At 37.8% G+C, this 20644-nt stretch overlaps 1 protein-coding gene across 7 annotated transcripts in view; it reads right to left on the reverse strand.

Annotated features, from left to right (window-relative positions):
• Nucleotides 1–3251, reverse strand: part of LOC112179015 — a 40727-nt gene extending 37476 nt beyond the window's left edge. For 2 of the 7 annotated variants that reach the window (XM_024317311.2, XM_024317309.2), the window contains exons 1-3: nucleotides 3019–3246; nucleotides 2597–2926; nucleotides 1512–1583 (exon numbers count right to left, since the gene is read on the reverse strand). In XM_024317311.2, coding sequence (XP_024173079.1) covers nucleotides 1512–1583; nucleotides 2597–2915 — 391 coding nt within the window. In that variant the 5' untranslated portion in view covers nucleotides 2916–2926; nucleotides 3019–3246. Of the gene's footprint in view, nucleotides 1–1511; nucleotides 1584–2596; nucleotides 2931–3018 lie in introns of those variants that run through there. The other 5 variants (XM_024317310.2, XM_024317312.2, XM_040511239.1 and 2 more) reach the window with 5 other exon arrangements.
• Nucleotides 3252–20644: the final 17393 nt, after the last annotated feature.

Here is a 20644-nt window from a genome sequence, read left to right on the forward strand (position 1 = left end):
CAAGCATGTCATGGGTGGTGGTTTAGTCCTTGGCCTCGGTGCCATAGTTTTAGAATTGAGTCTACTGATTTTGCGTTCTCCCTTATTGCAGAGGTTACCGGAAAACTAGAGTCAAGCTTGTTAAAAAGAAAACCGTGGCAGCTTATATTGTAATTTTATTAGGTTTTTGTTTTTTGGCTTTTGGGTAGGTTTAATAAAGTCTCTCCTCTATTGAGCGTGAGTTTGGATTTTTTGGTGTAGTGGTTGTGCTATTGGGTCTCATATTCAGGGACTATTTGTTTTCATTTCGGTGTTTTCTTGTCGTCAATGTAATAGGGAGCTTACCTTGCATATGTACTAGCCAATGTGGTCTTGGTATAACGTGCGAAAACAGATCAGGGTCTTCTTGTGGTTGGCCTTTTTCGGGACTTCTAAAATAGGTTGATTGTCTATAGCCCAAAAGAAATAATGATTCTTGTGGCTAGATTTTGAGTTCTATTGACTAATGGTATCTATAATCGTCGGTTCTATATTAGGAATATGAGTAGATCCTCTTTTCTAGTAGGTGATATTTTATGTAGCTATTCCCACAGTTCTAATCATTTGGATTAATAAAAGTTCTTCTTAAAAAAAAAAAAAGATATACTAATCGACAGTGGCGGAGCCAGAAATTTAAAGTCAGTGGGGCACTCTAAAGTTTAAAAAAAAAAATTGAAATTTAAAATATATCAAAATTTTAATAGAAATGAAAAATTAAAATAATATTACGGAAAGATCAATATTTTTTTTAAAATTACATCTTATATAATTAAGCCAATTCTTGAGGGAATGGTTACATTTTTGAACTATCATATATGCTCTCACATCATATAAATATTAATAAATAAATTATTTATATATGAGGATAAGATAGTCAATTGACTATATCATATTTCAAAAGATTGCAATACCTCCCATAAAAAAGCGAGAAACTTTCTCAGAATTATGAGAGAAACTGCTGTAACTAAAAATTTAAAAAATAAAAAATAAAAAAGCCAATTGACTCCGCACATGTTAAGGGGCTAGTATTTTATCAATCAAACTTATAGTTTTTAGATTTTAGACAATTTTTCATAATGGAAATATAATTTATCTATGAATTTAAAATTTAATGTTTTTTTTGTTGAGAAGAAATAAAAATATTAATGTTTGAAAAAAATGCATTGTTGCTGGTGATACTCGAACCTAGGAGCACATCCACATGCCAAAAAGAGTCTACCACTACAGCAAACCAGCTATTATGATTCATGCCAAACTAGACAAATTTTATACTAAATCTTACTGGGGCACGGGACCCACCGTGCCCCAATGTAGCTCCGCCTCTGCTAATCGAACTAAGCAAAAGTATAGGTCAAACGGACTCCTATTCACTTGTTATTTAGTCTCTGTTTTTTTACCGAAGTGTATTAAAACTTGAAGTTAATAAGATTTCAAATTGTCTTTATTCAAAAAAAAAAAAAGATTTCAAATTGTCTTCAACAACAACAATGTACCTTCGGTCGTTTCTGTTTCCATGATTTCAATTTCATCACCTGGCTCAGCATCATTGTCAACTAGTCTTTCGTCTGAAAAAAGATTGCGTTATGCATCTTAAAATATCACCAGTTAATTAACATATAATTTTTGTACTTAGTCAACAAATCCAAAAATTTAGAGATTTATATATACAGCATACCTTTTTCTCTTTTCTTTGAGAATGATTTACAACATCTTTTGAGATTAAGCAACGTCATTACTACATTTGGGTTTTTGATTTAAAACTAATGGGTTTGATGACAAAGTCTTTGAGTGAGTTGGTTATAAACTTATGATACATGATAAGTCCAACTCACTAATGACAATCTCATCGATCACTAAATCAAATATCTTCTTGCTATACGGCCAACACAAGTCCAAATTTGAGATCTGTCGAAACATTCGGGAATATGTAAACTTTCTTTAAGATCAAATAGTAAAAAAACAAAATCAAACCTAAAGGAGGTTAAGGGCTATCAGTGGCCTACAACTACACTATGAGAAGTTTTTCCATATTACAGTAACGCCACCTCATTTATGTGACCTCCCTATAATAGAACAACATGTGGAAACCTAAGTGATTAGTCATCTAACGTTTTTTCCTACATTATGTTCTCCTATATAATAGGGTACATGTATGTCCCCGAAACCTTGCCTCTTTAAACATTCCAATTTGAAACCCTTCAAAAAAACATTCCAATTTGATTAACAAGAGGCAGGCTGATCTTAATGCATCTCCAACAGACTAGCTATTTTAACATAAAGTTAAAAATTTGACTTATTTGATATAGTTTAGCATTCTAGCATAATAACTATATAAAAGTCAAATTTGGCTTTAGTTACAATCTCTAACTAAATTTAGTTAAAGACGAAAGAGAAAATAACAAAAAACTAAACACTCAATTTTTAATTTTTTAATTTTTTATTTTAGTTTAGCAAAAGCTAGAAATTTACTAATTAAATTTAAGTTTGAGATGATTTAGCTAGAAAAAAAGTTTTTACGGTTGGAGATGCTAAATTGCTAACTGGTGTATATAACAAATTAATAGACTTGCCTACATACCGAAGAATTCGATTACTCCAGGTCGCTTGAACTCTTCCTCTAAAGCCTGCCAGGCTTCTTTGGCCGTGCTGAGGCCACTGATGCAGGAGAAGGCATCATCCCCACAGCAGAATTGAATTACATGCAAAGCTTTGGCATTGTTCTTCCTCCATGCCTTAGATTTGGCTTTGTCGTCTTCTTGTTCAGTTTCAGTGCCTACAACAACTTCCCAGAGTTCTTTCCCCAACAGGTAGGTCTTGACCCGTATGCTCCAATCCTCAAAGTTATAGTACTTGAGAACTTCAGGAACAATTCCGTTCGGTACAACTGCTGCTGCCATAATCTGTCAACCTATCTAAGACAATTCTATGTTCAGCGTCTGTGACAATAATCCAGAGAAAAGAAAACAAACAATATTTAAATAACTTATATATACTCCTCACAGATCTAATTGGCGCAACCCCGGCTATTCATGCGTGAGGCCCTTGCATTATTGTGGTGGCAGCGTCGGCATCCCAAGTCATGTGTGCTTCCGGAGTCAATGCATAAATGTCATCACTATTCTTCATCCAGATTCTAAAAATATCATAATGTTAAACACGACTTTAAGTCATGTCCTAACTGGTGATGGTGGACTGGTGGTTATTGCGTCAGTGCCTCAGAGAATCCGCTCCATTTTCATTAATAATCTTCTTTTGTTTTGTTTCACATACAAGGTTAGGGTAAGAAAGAATACAATTACCAATTACTGCTCTTTAATTTTGATTGCACTTTTAGCATTTAGTCATTTTATTCTAAAAAAAAAAAAGAACATTAGTCATTTAATTCGAACCCAATTTTTTCTTTAGGCCACCCACTTCCAACTTTATTTAGGGCACTGATTGTCTGATTTAGTGCATGATTCCCCTTAAAATAGAACCTTTTTCTTACAAAAATCATCTTGAATTCGTTTTGTCCAATCGTTTGTTCCTCTCCAGTCCCTACAATAATTGATACTGCTGGACAAATAATTGAGGTAGCATCTTTATATCGAGTGGATTGGATTTCCTATCTTATTGGCTTGAAAATTACCTTTGCATTATTTGGTACCATGTAATGCGGTACTGATTGATGAGACTGAGGGCCATACCAACTTGGAAATTAGAATAGATAAATCAAGGCTCATTGTTTGAAATATTTACTACATAAGAGTTGGCCATCCTTGACCCATAAAGACAAAAATCCTTAAAATTTCTTGATTCTCAGGAAAAAAAAAAACACAGAGGCAAATTTCCTTACCCTCAGAAAAATAGAAAAACACAGAGCCTCCCAACTTGTACTAACAAAAGTTTCTTGATCATATAGAACACAAAGGCAAATTTCCTGACACTGATGAAAAATTTTCTCATCCTTAAGAGAAAAAAAAACACAGAGGCTCTCAAATTTTACTAACAAATATTTCTTGATCCTCAGGAAAAAAAACACAAAGGCTTCTAACTTGTACTAATAAAAATTTCCACAAGAAATGGAACAAAATAAAAACGAAAAGTTTCATTTGGCTCACCTAATGAGCCAAACTCATCAAATGAATCCAGATAGAATGCATGTGTCATGTAGACACAATCTCCACAGGTGACCGGTGCATACGTACAGTTTATCATCTAAAAGTGGTACCATATCCGTAAGTATATAGGCTATAGTTAATAGGACTAAATTCATTTCAACCCCCTGAATTTTAGGGATAAAGTCAATCTGGTCCCTGCATTTTTTTTTTAATCGCGTTGGTTCTTGTACTCTCAAACAACATCACTTGAGTCCAAAATTTGAATCTGGATAAAAAAATGACGTCATTTGCTGAGTTAGAGCAGACATGGGGGCCCACTTTTCAGCTTTTCAACCCACAAGAAGGGCAAAATGGACATTCTTACAAAAAAGATTTAAAAAAAATAAAATCAGAGGATGTCTTTGTGCAGCCAGAAATCGGACAAATCTCTTCCACGCCACCAAACCCATCCAGTTCCCTTTCCTTCTTCTTCTTCTTCTTCACCCCAAAATCAAACCCAGTTGCTATCAAATTCAAATCAGTTGCGATTTGGTCAACTCGTTGATTACCCAAAGAGTTTACTGTGAGGTCACGCGCGCACTCCGAAGTGGCCTGAGAGAGGTCCACGTCGAGTTCTTTTTCCTCTGAGTCCGCGGCATTCGCTCGCTTCTCAAGTTCCTCCAATCTGTCGTCGAGTCCGACTCCACCATCAACCTCTTCTTCCAGACCCAATGTATTCTAGATCTTCAAGGTCTCGCAATTTTAGCACTTCGATTTTCACATTCTTATAATTATGTGATTTCTGATGGTTGGGATTTAATTTCTTAGTTTCAGTGGCCTGATTCTGTTTCAACACCCACTCAAAGAGGCGGAGGATGAGATGGTGAGAAATTTGGATCACATTTTCGGTGTGGATCCTCTGAAAATCACCACTCCTTCAACTGACCTAGAGGTTTCACTTGCGCTTCAAGTTTTGGAAGGGTGTTGTTTGCTTCATCAGGACAGTGTCGTCTTGGCTCACCAGCACAAGGCTATTCAGGTACCTTAGCTGAAGTTCATACAGTAATGAACAATTGATTGGTTGGTGTTATGTTGGCGATAATTTGAGTAATGAAGTAGTTTTTGTGATTGGGGTTTCGACACCCAGAAAACTTTGGGTGTCCAAACCAGCTTTGGGTGGTGCGGTGAGGCGTGTGGAGCGGATGAGGTTGAAGGCGAGCTTCTTACAGACGGTGGAGGTGAGGGAGGTGACGATCTCTGTACTTACATAAGCATTTGCCAAGCATAATTAGCTATAATGAGCCACGCTCATATTACCGCCAGCGGTACCAACAACCATCAACGGTGTGACCTACGGAAATACCGCCAAGCAGGCTACCGCCTGAACTCCGGCTCACCCCCAGATCACCGTCGATGCTCCGCCATGTGCCGCGCCAATACAAGCTCACTGAAGCATCAGAATCTGGAAACTGAAGCATATCAGTCCCACATCGAAAACGAGGAAGAGATCAGTCTCTTCCCCACCTATAAAAGGTCCACTCCTCTCTGCTCATTAATTACGCATTTACTACTCATCTACTGTTATTTTGTCAACATAAATACATTGACTAACTTAGTGCATTCATGACTTGATTCACTCAGTTTCTGATTGAGTTTCTCATTTTGCTGAACGTCATCGATCTGATATTTAGGGGTGTTCTGGACTTCTGGGCTAGTTTATCTCCTCACCAGCGTATTCTCCTCGCCTCCTCTAGTCCTCTCTTTCTGGAGTTCTGGACTAGTTCTCCTCCACAGCAGCAAGCCACCTCCACCTCAGTATACTCGTTCGGATCGTTACGCCGGTAAGGGTGGGTTCTTTTCTTTGATTCTCTCGCTCTCAATCTTTTGTTGTTGGTGTTGATTTGGTTGATGTTCAAATCGGGGTAGGATTCAGACGTTATTCATATTTCATATTTTCATATTCTGATGCTTATTATGTGATTGTTAATCTAAGCGTTTTGCTGCGGTTGGATACTTGGAGCTTATTTTGTTTGAAATGCTTTGGTTTAGAAAAGTTGTGATTATTATTTAATTAGATTTTGGATTAACAGCTATAGTTATGTCAATGAATTGGTGCTACTGCTAGTGATGAAAATTGAGTGTTGTGATTCACAGTTTTACGATGGTTTTTGAATATGATTAACTGGTCTATATCTAGGGGTGGTTTGATTAGCTGTATTTTGTGTAATGATGTTTGGTAGTGATGTTCTGCAATTTTTAGTTACTGATGTTCTGATTTTGCAGTTGAAAAAATGAAGCAAGCATTACAGGTCTTCATCACCACTGTCTGCCGCACTGTATGTAGTCTTGCTTAGTTGTTCTGCTTTCCACCATAGCAAATATTTGCAGTATCAGAAAATTACATTTCTTATGCCAATTATGTTGTGAATCATTGAATAATGGAGTAAAACTTGTTGTTAATAGATTGAATCATTGAATAATGGAGTAAGGCAATAAGCTAAATAGCCAATAATAGGTTATACTAGACTATATATTACTGTTTTTATATGCAGTAAGCTAATTGAAATTGCAACTCATTGAATTTGAATAGGAGTGATCAGTAGCAAACATTATGAGGAGGCAATCTAAATCTTCTGCTACTAGTTCAGGTGCTAATCCGAAATCAACTTCTTCATCTCAGGTACCAATTTTGTTTCTTTTAAGTGCTATGGGATTTTGATTTTCTGGAAATTTGATTTGGATTTTCTGGAAATTGGATTTGAGATAATCATATTACACATGTTTATGCTGTTTGGTCTATATATCAAGACTGTTTGCACTTTGCAGTTTGACTTTCTGTTTTGTGCCGTCATTATTGCAGTTTCTATTTTGTGCTGTCATTATTTCAGTTTCTGTTGTGTGCTTAAAAACTGCAATTTCTGCATTTTGTTTATGTTTGCAGTTTCTGTCTTGCACTTAAAAACTGCAGTTTCTATTTTTTGTTTCTTATATATCAAAACTGTTTGCAGTTTGAGGTTTGCAATACTGCAGTTTCTATATTTTGTTTTTTATTCCAGTTTTATGTATTTTTGTTTTTATTTGCAGTATGTGTTTTGCGCACCAAAACTACAGTTTCTGTTTTTTTTTTTTTGTCTCTTATTGCAGTTTTTGTATTTTGTTTATGTTTGCAGTTTTTGTTTTTTGTTACTTATTGCAGTTTCTGTTATGTTTTGCAGATCAACACTAGTATTGGTGAATCTACAACACTAATACCTCCGCACGAAGGAACTTCTACTGCAACTCCGGAAGTTCAAGGAACTCAAGGAAGTGAAGAAACCAAGCTTCAAGATGATGGAAGTGTGGAAAGCATCCTTGTGGCGTTGAAACGAAAAGAAAGGTCAGATATTTGGAATCATTTTGATAGGAAGGTGGTGGATGGTAGAATTAAGGGTAATTGTAATTATCGTGGGAAAGATTACCATTCCGATCCTAGGAAGAATGGTACAACCTCCCTTCTAAATCATATGGAAAAGTGTCTAAAGTATCCCCCTAATATTGAGATGTTGAAAGCTAAAAGGCAAAAGATTTTCTCTTTTAAAAAACCAACTAGTGAGTTGTGTACTATAGAATGCACTCAGGAAGAGCCATCTATGTTATGTGTGGAGTACATTATATTAGATGAGCTACTATTTTCTCATGTGGAGGGAGAGAGGTTTAGGCGTTTGATGGGTAGAACTCTTCCTTATTGGAGAATTCCTTCCCGTAAGACAATAGCAAATGATATCCTAAAGCTTTATTTAGGGGAAAAGGAAAAATTGATGGATCAATTGAGTAGATATAGGTTGTCTCTTACAACCGATACTTGGACTTCTATTCAAAACATTAATTATATGGTTCTCACTAAATCTCACAGCACATTTCATTGATGATAATTGGGTGTTGCATAAGAGAATTTTAAATTTTTGTGTGATTCCAAATCATAAGGGAGAGGCTATAGCTAAGCTATTGGAGGATTGTTTGTTGGAATGGGGTATAGAGAATATTCTCACAATCACCGTTGATAATGCTTCATCAAATGATATTGCATTGAAGGAGTTGAGTAGGAGGATAGGTGATTGGGGTGTCTCTAATGCACTTTTGCATGAAGGGAAGAATTTGCATGTGAGGTGTGTGACCCATATTTTGAACTTGATTGTCAATGATGGTTTGAGTGTGATGAAGATATTCATTGGGGCCATTCGCAATGCGGTGAGGTATGTTAGATCCTCCCCACAAAGGCTTGATTTTTTCAAGGAATGTGTTGAAAGGGTGAAACTAGAGTGCAAAGGGCTTGTGATTTTGGATGTCCCTACTAGGTGGAATTCCACATTCTTGATGTTGGAAAAGGCTTTGAAATTCCAAAAAGTTTTTTATAGAATGGTGGATGAAGATGCGGGTAGTTTTTAGGCATGGCTCCAAGGTGACAAGGGTTAAAAGCCAAAAGAAGGGCCACCTATGAGTGTTGATTGGCAATATGGGGAGCAATTTGTGGATTTCTTGAGACGATTTTATGAAATCACTTTGAAGGTATGTTGTTCTAATTCTCCTACCGTTCATAATACTTTTGGTGATTTACTCTCTATTTATGGTCTCTTACAAGAACAAAAGAACCCATGTTTGTCTGAGATTGCATCACCCATGCAAGACAAGTTTGAAAAGTACTGGGGTAGCTTTGATAAGTTGAATCACTATCTATTCATTGCTATTGTTCTTGATCCACGTCATAAACTTGAGAAAGTTGTTGACTATTTTGAGATTCTAGATGATGGGGATATGGATGAAAAGGTGGAAGCTAACACAAAGAGTGTGAAAGATCTCTTGTATGACCTTTACAAGGTGTAGGAGGAAGAGGGAAGGGAAAGAAGTGTTGGTGAGGTTGGTGGTCCTCAAGTATCAAGTGAGGGGATATCCAGTTCTAGTTCAAATAAGGGTCTTACGGAATTAGAAAGAAGATTGAAAGAGAAGGAGGAAAGGAGAAGAGCAAAGAAAGCCGAGATTGTAAACAACAATGTAGATAGATATCTTGGAGATCCTATTGAAGGAGATGGTAAAGGCTTTGACTTGTTGAATTGGTGGAGGGTGAATGGAGTGTGTAAATATCCTATATTGGCCCGCATTGCAAATAATATTCTAGCTATTCCGGTGTCAACCATAGCTTCGGAATCTTCTTTTAGCACAAGTGAGAGGATTATTGATCCATACGTACCGTATCTCCCTAAGTCCTAGAATGGTGGAGGCTTTGATATGTACACAAAATTGGCTTAGAAGTGAAGATTTGTATCAACATCATATGCCTACTATTGGGGAGATGGAGTTGTGTGAAGAAGCGGAAAGAGGTAATAGTTTCTATTTTCTTAGTTAAAGGTTTTTGGGTTAATGAAGTTGTAATAATTTATCTTATATATGATTGCATGTATTTTTTTTCTAATGTTTTTCTTTTTATTATTCTCTTATACTAATGTAGAGATGCTTAAGATGCCATGTGGAGCTGCAGTGGGGAGTAGTCGGAGCAGAATGTTACCTCCAAAGTTGAAGACTTTATCTTTTCGAGCTTGAGATCATGCCATTGCCCTCCTTCATAGTTCATATGTTGATGTTGGTTCATTCTTTTTGTGATGTTTAATCTTTTAGTGAACTTATACATTTTTAATTTGTGAGGTTAGTGTGGATGTAATGATGGACTTTTATAAACTTTGGACTCTATATTTTTTGACCATTTCATATGTTGATGCTAGAACTTTATGGACTATTGGACTATATCAATTGAATTATATGGACTCTGGAGTATGGAATTATAGATTATTGTCCATTGAAGTACAAAGCATGCATTAGTAAACTTCTAAACTCATTGTGATAGATTATTATTATAGGTTTGAAGAAACAAAAACTTCTTGAGTTACAATACCAAAGAAGTATATTTGGTAAAAATCTGTTTTTTAAAAATAAAAAAAATAAAAATAAAAAAACCTAAACTGGGCCTAACCGAACCGAATCGAACTGTTTGGGTTGGTTCGGTTTTCAGTGGAAACTTCTCAAAATACAAAAACCGCACCGATTCTAAATTCGGTTCGATTTGCGGTTTAGGCTAGGAACGTAACTGATTGGAATCCAACCCACCCCTAGCCTCGGCCACACACCGGCTAGCAGCAACGAGACTCCTCCCACGATCATCCAGCAGTAGCCAGACCTGGCCACCAACAGTCTTTTTCCGGCCAACTTCCGACCAATATCTGACAAACTCTTTCTGGGGTAATTTTTCAGGAAAATTTTTCAATTAAAGTTCCCGCTTTCATCTAGTTTTCTGTAATTTCTTTTCTCTGGGCACTTGCAACCTCCCTTCTTCTACCTCCCACATTCTTCTTACGTGAGATTCTTAAACCAAACTATGGGAGTTCATGCTATCTCCAAACTTCAGTTTATCGAGACTTTATTAAACGATCGACCACTGCACATTGTTTCGATTTAATCTAAGATCTGTTGGAATTGAATTCTTGGGAGCGATTATGCTTAGAAATTCATATTGTTTTTGTGGTAGCTTTAAGCTCCGAAACTATCCCTTTCCTTGTTCTTTTTCAGGATGAGTAACCTAAACAAACTAGACTTTGCTCCATTGGGGACAACGAGCACTGGATATCACAAATAGGTTCGTGATGTCCGAGAACATCTCAGGGCCTAAAGGATCCTATATGCGATTCGAGAACGCACCACTGACGTGCTTACCTAAGCTACTATTGATGCTATGGAAGTGAATCATTCTAAAATAATCATACTGATGATATGTCATTTGCTAAGGCTGAGGGAATGTTCGTGACTCCCTACTTTAGGATTTAGAAGTGAGATGGCTTAATCTCTGCTTCTATGATTTCAAGTTCGTTCTTATATACAATTTGGAAGCCCATCGCATCAAATCTTTGATGGAGTACTGTGTTAAAAAATCACATATGCTATGTTGATTGAGAGGACTGTCTCCACCTTCCTTGTCTCTGCACTGATGGTTGCTAAGAACTATCAGATTGATGTTAATGCAAGACGGACCACTAGATTTCATGAGCTTATTGGAGCTATGTCTATTGCTGGAAAGCATGACAACATTCTTGTGAAGAAATATAATTTGAAACCCGTGGAAACAACTACTATTCTAGAGTCCAATTATAGTGGCTTCTCTAAGGGAGGACGCCGTAAGTTAAATCCTAACTATAGAGATTAATTTAGACGTTTTGGTCTGTATAATCGCTCTGCTCAAGAAGGTGACTGCTAGAATAAGCGGACACAACACCGAGGAGGCCGTCGTGGGAAGAGACAAGTTGTTGCTGTTAAGTGTCTAAGGGGACATTCTACTCACGCAAATAGCATGCCTCAATCAAGGGAGTTCGACCATAAAGATGTGTGTTTCCGATGTGGAGCATCTAGTCAGTAGGAGCATATTTGTAGAGCCTCTGAGAGTATTATGTCAATGCTTACAAAGCATATTGCAAAGTAAGAGAAGCTCAAAATGTGGAACAAGAAGATCAAGATGAAGATCTTCAACTCTAGTCAAGATCAAGAGACCGCTGATTTTGTTTTAGTCTTTCATTTTTCTAAGATTGATGTAATAAGGCAATTGCCATTGACTTTAGTAGATGCAATTGGTTATTAGCTTTCCTTTAGCTAGGCTCATCCAAAGTAGGCATGATGTCTAGAAAAGTAGTTGAGATTAGTGGTGCTTAAGAGAGCTTTGCTCCACCGACATCTCTTCCTTCTTTCCTAGTCATGTCTAATTTGGAGTTACCAAAAGAAGTTAAGTGATGACCATTGTTTTGCATTAGATTTTCATAGTTAGAAAATCTGATGTTACCGTTGGCTTGTGAATAAAATTTTGAGTTCATTCATATCGACTCTATGTTAATTCTAAGCTTTTATTTACGCAAACGGATTTCATGTGAAAACGCATAGTGAGAATGAACTGAGTTCCTTTTCATCATCTCTAATGAATGCTGGCAGAAATGCATCTTAGAGAAACTTATGTGCCTTTCTAGTGAACTTTATATCACCACTATTCAAGCTATTGAATCCAATAATATTATAAGAGAATATCACTTAGATTCAGATATATATTGACTTTGGTATGACAGGTTAGATTATCCTGGTCGTGATATGATGATCCGTATATTAAAGACTTTACACGGACATCATTTCTCGAGTGAAAGAAAGCAAGAATTAAAAGTTGATTCCTGGACTACGTATGACCACCGCTGCAGACTGCTAGCACCGTCCACCACTGGCTTCATCCTAGATAGCGACCCCCTATGGTGGCGCAATTATGGGCTGGAGCCCCGTAAGCTGTATGTCCTCATTTTGTCTCATCTTGATCCCCTCTAAAGTGATGACATCACACATAATTGCTGCACACATGCCTGCAAGGATTGACATCCCTATGAGATAATGTAACGGCTTCCTAAATAGAAGTGTGTATAACGCCAACACAATAGATAGTAGCACTATGGCGTTGCAGGCCATGGCCCCAACTAGGAAGCGTGGGAGACCGTAGGTTCGAAGGATATTCGCCCTAGAAAGAGAGTGAATTTGGCACAACCAGATCCTTTGATCATCGACACTCAAAATCTGTCTCATAAATATGTTTTGGATTATGGTTATCATTAGGGGACGCCACAACGTTAGAACCTATTCCTGAGAATGTAGAGATCTCTATAAACTACACTAGTGTACAAGGGACGTGATTGAATCTCCATCTTTAGTGATGATGTATTCGCGTATTCCGTTGTGTGTGTGATTATTGAGTCTGATGGCATTGAACCTTCCTCCATTGATGAATGTCATCCTAGAGTAATTTAGCCTAAAATGGAAGGTTGCAATCTAGGTTGAATTGGATTTTCTAGTGAAGATGAAGGTATTTAGGCCTATTGTGCCAATACCACCTAACATGAATCCTATTTGACACAAATGTGTCTTCGTGAGATAGCATGATGAGAAAAAACGAGTTGTAGACTCGCCTCGTGGCTCAAGGTTTCTCTGAACGCCCTAAAATCGACTACGAGGAGACATGTTCTCTCGTAATGGACATTATTACGTTCCGCTATCTTGTCAGTTTGATAGTTTTTGAAAAATTGAACATGCAGCTTATTGGATGTGGTCACAACATTTCTTTATAGGGATCTAGTTACAAGAATATACATGAAGGTTCCTGATGGACTTTACTTACCCAAGTCAAGTGGCTCTAGACCACTGAATGTGTTTGCAATAAGGTTGAAACGCTCACTATATGGATTGAAACGATCAAGACTGATATGGTATAACCATCTAAGTGATTACTTGATTGGGAAGGGATATGTCAATAATAAACTATGCCTGTGCGTTTTTATGACAAGTTCTAGATTTTCTATTTGAAATTCAAGTTTGAGATGAAAGATCTTGGGAGAACATAGTTTTGTCTTGGTTTGAAACTTGAGCACCGTGTCGTTGAATACTTAGGCGTTTTAATGAAGATAAAGCTAAGTTTGCGAGCACTCCCATGATCGTCCGTAATCTTCACCCTAAAAAGAATCTGTTTCATCCCAGGGATAATGACGAAGACGTGTTAGAGGCATCAGCGCCCTACCTAAGTACAATAGGCGTATTATTGTACTTAGCACAATGCACAAAATTGGACATCTCATTTGCTGTGGATTTGTTAGTTAGATAAAGCTCTGCGCCAACGCGACGCTATTGGACTGGCGTGAAGGATATCTTTCGATACTCAAGAGGTATGATATATATTGTATCCCTATAGAGAGAGAACAGTGTATGACATGATGGATTCGGATCCACCATGCACCTAGACCCTCACAACCGCTGCTTCTACCGTCGGCCAACGTCGTCTTTCCCCCTTGTGAACCAAGTTCGATCTAAAGATAATGTGGCAGACTTATTTGCTAAGTCATTGCCTAAATCCACTTTCTAGAAACATGTTAAAAGCATTGGTTTACGAAAGTTATCCAAACCCCCAAAACTTAGAGCTTTAAACCATAATGCTCTCAATTTTTTTTTTTTTTAATTATAGAGGATGATATTGACGGCTACTTCTTGTTCTTGTTCTTGTTGTTGTTATTATAATTCTTCTTCTTCTTCTTCCTTGCAAACTACTCCCACTCTTTTTCATGAGTGTCATTGCAAAGAAAATGTACCAATAATGTTCACATGGTCAGTAATTTACTAAGGAAATTATGCTCAACCAACTATAAAAATATAATTTTAAGTTAATTTTTTTTGTTTTTCGCCCTTAGATGTAAACATAAGGGTAATTAGGCATACCTTTATTGGTTAGTTATTGACCAGGCAAAGATCACTGAAAAATGTATATAACAAAAAGAAGGGAAAATTTTACAAACAGTACCCGAACTAAGGCCCACTCTTAACTTCAGTACCCGACTATGCAAAACTATCACTTTGGTACCCCAAGTTTGAAGCCCGACCCAAGAATGGTACACGCCGTCAATAACGGCGTTAAGTCTCAAGCCATGTGACAAACCACGAGGGGTATTTTGTCACTAGCTCGATGTGTTAACCCAGATTTTTTTTTTATTCATACCAACTTGATTTCTCTCCCTCACTGTTCTCTCTTTGTGCAACAGGTGAGATATCCTCTCCCCCATAATTGCTCCTTGTTTGTGTGATCATACAGAAGGAAGGAGGGAGAGGAAGATTGAATGTTGAATTGGTTAATAGGTATTGGATTAGCTCGAGATGCATCTCTGACATCCACCCGTTTTCGTTCCGACCGGGAACCGACAATTTCTTCACTCTCCGATCACTGCCAAAGTCGTACTAGCGCCGTTACCTTCCTCAAGGAGCTGCAAAGCGGAGCCCAGTCCTCCTTTCTCTGAACTAGCAGTGACGATGACAGGATGAAGCCCGAAAGCTTCTCGAGTTTTCCGACATATTTTCCGACACCAGCCACTGCTGCAAGCTAGACCGGTGGTGGTAGCTTCATCTTAGCAAGTTGAAGAAGCCTATGGTACCTTCTTGTCCATCTGTCAACTTGGGAGAGAGAATCAAAGAGGAGAAGATGTTTGGTTTTGCGGAAAATTTCCATGTTTTCCAGCTACATTTGGTTTCAACTCACCGTGGTTAGCAGAAATTGAAATTTTGGAGTTACTGAACCATTGTGGTTCACTGTTCAAGTTCAAGTAGAGCAAAGTCTCTTCAATCCAAATTGTTACAAATTAATCGGAGGTGAAGTAATTGGAGGAGAGGTGAGTAATGTGTACCGACGAGGCGTGGAAACACAATAGCAAGAGGTGATTGTGGTGGTGGAGAGGCAGAGCGACGAGGAAGAGAAGCAAGCAGCTAGAGACGACAGAGATTAGCGGGAAGATGTGGTGGCGGTAGCGGGCAGCGCAAAGTTCCTCATGAACTTGTAGGGCTGTCAAGAGAATCCAGACCCATGATTCTGAATCCATTCTTCCCTTCCTTGTTAATGGAATGTTTGCTTGATTGGTTTTGAGATCTCTTGTATGTTTGAGTGCTTTGGAATTTTCCAATCACAAGCTAACAAAACCCAGAACTCAGATGAAGGAGACGAGGAGAGGAAGGAGGGATTTGCATAAGAGAAAGTTTGGGTAACAAAATGACCAAAATACCCCTCTAAATATAGCACGTGGATTGTTAGTTAATGTCGTCATGTACCATTATTGGGTCGGGCTTCAAACTTGAGGTACCCAAATAATAGTTTTGCATAGTCGGGTACTGTTTGTATATTTTTCTCCAAAAAGAAAGAGTTAGTGTGGTTTTCAAAAGCAAAAAAGGTGTTAATTTAAGCCGTATTTCTATATTTTCTCTCTTTTCTTAGCCTTCTTAATCATACTCCATCTTGAATCCTAGTTCAAAATTTTCTTGGGTTTAATACTCTAAGAGAGCTCAGAACTCTGTGAGTTGCATACTTTATGCCATTTCTCATATCACTTTGCAGAAATTATATGAATAAGTAGGAAAATTTTTCAAATTTATATAGTTAGAGATTCTGACCTTGAACCACTGTAGTTCTCTTTGCATCTGTAAGGCTGCACCATGGATATTATCAAGCTGTCCAAATGGTGATACCCTCCCTGCTGCATGTAGCAAATTATTGTGGAACTTGTCTACTCTAGTAATTGTGGCAATTTTTTTCTTAAAATCCCGAAACTTATAGATAAAGTTGCAAATTTCTTCTCGTCAACATTCAATGGCAAAGGGAAACATGCCCTTATGATTTATATCCATAACGCCAATGAGTTTCGGAATTCTCTCACATAGAACTCTTATAAACTTAACATGTCCACGTTCTATGGCTTGAAACATTGCTTTTTGCACAAAGCTGTTTTGCAACGGATCACTGCCCACATTGTCTATTGCTTGGCACATGCAATCTAGAATTTCATTGAATCGAGTATGAGTCAATTTCATTTGATATATACGTGAGATTCCTATTTCACAACAAAATGATAGATGATTAGCAACACTGTAGACCAATTTGTTGTGTTGGTCAAAAATACTGTAGACATGTTTAGACAAAAATATGAAGAAAATCAACGCGGTAGATAATATTACCCAAAATGCGGCGGAGATGTGAAGCAAATCGATGGAATAGGACCGCTGCAGTACATATCAAATTATCAAAATATGTTGGTAGAAGAAATCTCAAGTTAAAAATCTAGTCGAAAAAAAAAACTCAAGTTAAAAACAAAAAGAAAACACCACACCCATAAAATTTATTTTTTGGTTGGACACCATACGTTTTGTTTATATAATTATCTCAAAATTGATTCTAAGACTTCTTCGGTTCTACCTTAAGAGGGAGTCTGCAAAAGTCAATTTTGTGGACCTCAACTTTTCCTCCTTGAACTAATGAGTTCATAGGATTTACGGTCCCTATACATTTGTTTTTCATTTTATTGCCACATTTATAAAAAGAAAATGAATTCATAGGATTTACGGTCCCTATATATGTATTCTTGCACACTAACTTCTAATAAAACCAAAAACATGATAAAAATTTTTTTAACTAGCATATCAGTTCTATTCCGTTTCGGAAAGAACTTCGCTGACCAGGGCTGGTCAGCTTGGGCTGACCACAGCTAATAAAAGCATGACAGCTGTCCATTAAAAAAAAAAAAATTCTGGTTGAAACCCGAAAACAGAGAAAAGAGATTTCATTTGCATCCAAATCTAACCCCCCCGGCACCATCCAGCTCTTCCCTCCTCAACCCCTGCCCCTATGGTCTTCGACGACCAAGCAGTGGCTGAGGCTCTCCTCCGGGTCAGCACCGCAGCGTAACAGTGCTCCTCCTCCTCCGCCGCTCGCGGAGCAGAGGATCGTGCCTCTCCCGGAGAAGGTCAAGAAGAACCGCCGGGGACCGAGGCTCTGGAGCTCGCAGTATCGCGGCGTCACGTTTTATCGGAGGACCGGGAGATGGGAATCGCATATTTGGCCCCCGGCTCTCGCTCTCGCTCTCTCTCTCTCTCTCTCTCTTCCAATACGGGTTTCCTTCTGACTTGTACTACTGAATTATAGGGATTGGAAGCGATGGGTATTGGATTCGAAGCGATGGAGCGATGGGTATTGGATTTAGGGTAGAATTTGATTGTTGTTTTGTGATTGTTCAAATTTGTTTTGCAATTTGTGTAACAATGCTGAGCTGAAATTTGACTTCTTGTTCATCTTGGGGTTTTGGTTATTTTACTCGGTAGGAATGTTGCAGTAATCTGCATATTTTTTCAAGTGTGTGGATGTTCAATTTTACTGAGCAATTGAATAGGCATGCTCTTATTCGAACTTGTTTAATTGTGAATTTGTGATGGTTTAATTTTGTTTTGCAATATGTGTATCACTGCATGGATTACTGGAAGCAAGTTCATGATCGGAGTGATATAAGCAAAGTGGTATATATCTGTGTTGCTCTATGGAACATTAATATGGTCATGAACTCATGAAAAGAGCTAAGATATAGATTTGGATGCGAATGAAATCTCTTTTCTCTGTTTTGGGGTTTCAACCAAATTTTTTTTTAATGGACAGCTGTCATGCTTTTATTGGCTTTGGTCAGCCCACGTTGACCAGCCCTGGTCATCGAAGTTCTTTCCTTCGGTTTCGCTAAGTTTCAAACCGTGGACGTATTTCTAATAGAATTTGACTTTTTGCATAAAAAAAAAAAACTAAAAAAAAAAAAACTAAAGTTTTACATTTTTAATTGTAATTTTACATACAGTAAAATCTCAATAAATGAGTGTTTGATAAATTAATAACCTTGATTAAATAATAAATTTCTCCAATCCCGACTCAGGGCCAATGTATATTACTAAGAACCTCGCTAAATGCATAAGATAATAATTTTTCTAGACATCCTTAAAGACCTAGTGAATATGTAAAGTAATAATTGATGAATAAATGAAAGAAATATAGTGAGAACTTTTAATAATTGATTAAACACATAAAAAATAGGATTATGTTAAAGTAAAATGACAATTGGAATTGGTTTACTCATTTCATTTCATAGTCCCTTTATATAGGGATAGAATTACAACGGAAATATGAATTACATTAAATACATTGAATGCTGATTGATCTTTAATTGTGTTGATTGATGGTAATCGTTGATTCCTTGATTCCCTCTCCGTCAGTTGCTTTGACGAAGGCACATAATCTGTTTTTCCTTTAACACTCCCCCTTGTGCCAAGTCAAAGACGAAATGGTGCATGAGTTGTTGCCTTTATGGAAGGAAAAGAGCACAACGCACCTTTTATATTTGAGTATGACATGTGTGTGTTAGACTCCCCCTGACGTCTACACCTCCCCCTGATACTTACATTAATCAGGGGAGCTTGGAAAGTCTTCGCATTCCTATGTTTTTCACATGTTTCTCAAAAATGGCCTTAGGCAATGATTTGGTGAACAAATCTGCCACATTCTCCTCAGACCTTACTTGATTCACTTGAATCTTGAGGAGAGCCTGTTGTTGCTGATTGTAGAAAAACTTTGGCGATATGTATTTTGTGTTATCACCCTTGATATAACCTAGCTTCATCTGTTCAATGCAAGCTGCATTATCTTCATAAATGCAAGTAGGCTCTTCAGTGGTAGAACTCAAACCACTAGTCTGTCGAATATGTGTAATGATAGCTCTTAACCATATACACTCACGAACCGCCTCATGTAGAGCAATGATCTCTGAGTGGTTCGAGGAGGTAGCCACAAGGGTTTGATTGGTTGATCTCCAAGATATTGCCGTGTTCCCAATGGTAAATACATAACCAGTTTGGAAACGACCTTTATGTTAGTCAGAGAGGTACCCAGTATCAGCAAAACCAACCAAAACGTCATTTGGGGTTTCGGTGTAGGGAGTGGCGCTTTCGCCATCAACATTTCCTTTAGAGATTGCAGTTCCATCTGCGGTCCCTCTTGTCTCTCTGTAGGGAAAGAACAGTCCCAAGTCAATGGTTCCTTTTAGGTATCGAAAATGTTCTTGATACCATTCCAATGACGCTGCATTGGCGCTGAGCTAAATCTAGCTAACAAGTTCACTGAGAATGCAATGTTTGGTCGAGTACATTAGGCTAGGTACGATAATGCACCTATTGCACTTTGATAGGGAATTTCAGCTCCCAACACCTCTTCGTCATCTTCCTTTGGACGAAATGGATCTTTCCTTGCATCCAAGCTTCGACCGATCATGGGAGTGCTAGCAGGATGCGCTTTGTCCATGTTATATCGCCCTGACTTTTGGACATACGTAGACTGGTGGATTAGTATTCCACAAACTCGGTGTTCTAGTTCAAAGCCTAGATAGAATTGAGTTTTCCCAAGATCCTTCATCTCAAATTCGGATTTCAAGTAGCTCGCGGTTTCTCTTATTTCATCAAGAGTACCAATTATGTTCATATCATCGACATATACAGCTGCAATTGCAAATCCGGAACTTGTTTTCTTTATGAATACGCATGGGCATACTTCATCGTTCTTATATCCCTTCCCAATCAAGTAGTCACTTAGATGGATATACCATATCCGCCCGGATTGTTTCATTCCGTAAAGTGAGCGTTTCAACTTAATTACAAAAGCACTCCGTGGTTTAGAGTCACTTAACTTGGGTAATGTAAGGCCATCAGGCACTTTCATATATATATATATATATATATATATATATATATCTGAATCTAGATCCCCATAGAGATATGTAGTAACCACATCCATGAGCTGCATTTCCAGTCCTTTGGAAATTACTAAGCTAACTAAGTAGCGGAACGTTATAACGTCTATTACGGGAGAGTATGTCTCCTCGTAGTCAATTCTAGGGCGTTGTGAGAAACCTTGCACCACAAGGCGAGCCTTGTACCTCAGGACTTCATTCTTCTCATTACGCTTTCTGACAAAGACCCATTTATGTCCTACAGGCTTTACACTTGGTGGGGTTAGCACTACCGGACCAAATACCTGTCTCTTTGTCGGAGAATCTAATTCTGCCTGGATTGTTTCATTCCATTTAGGCCAATCTACTCTTTGTTGACATTTTGCAACAGAG

The sequence above is a fragment of the Rosa chinensis genome, chromosome 7, assembly GCF_002994745.2.
Source record: "Rosa chinensis cultivar Old Blush chromosome 7, RchiOBHm-V2, whole genome shotgun sequence".
NCBI lineage: Eukaryota > Viridiplantae > Streptophyta > Magnoliopsida > Rosales > Rosaceae > Rosa > Rosa chinensis.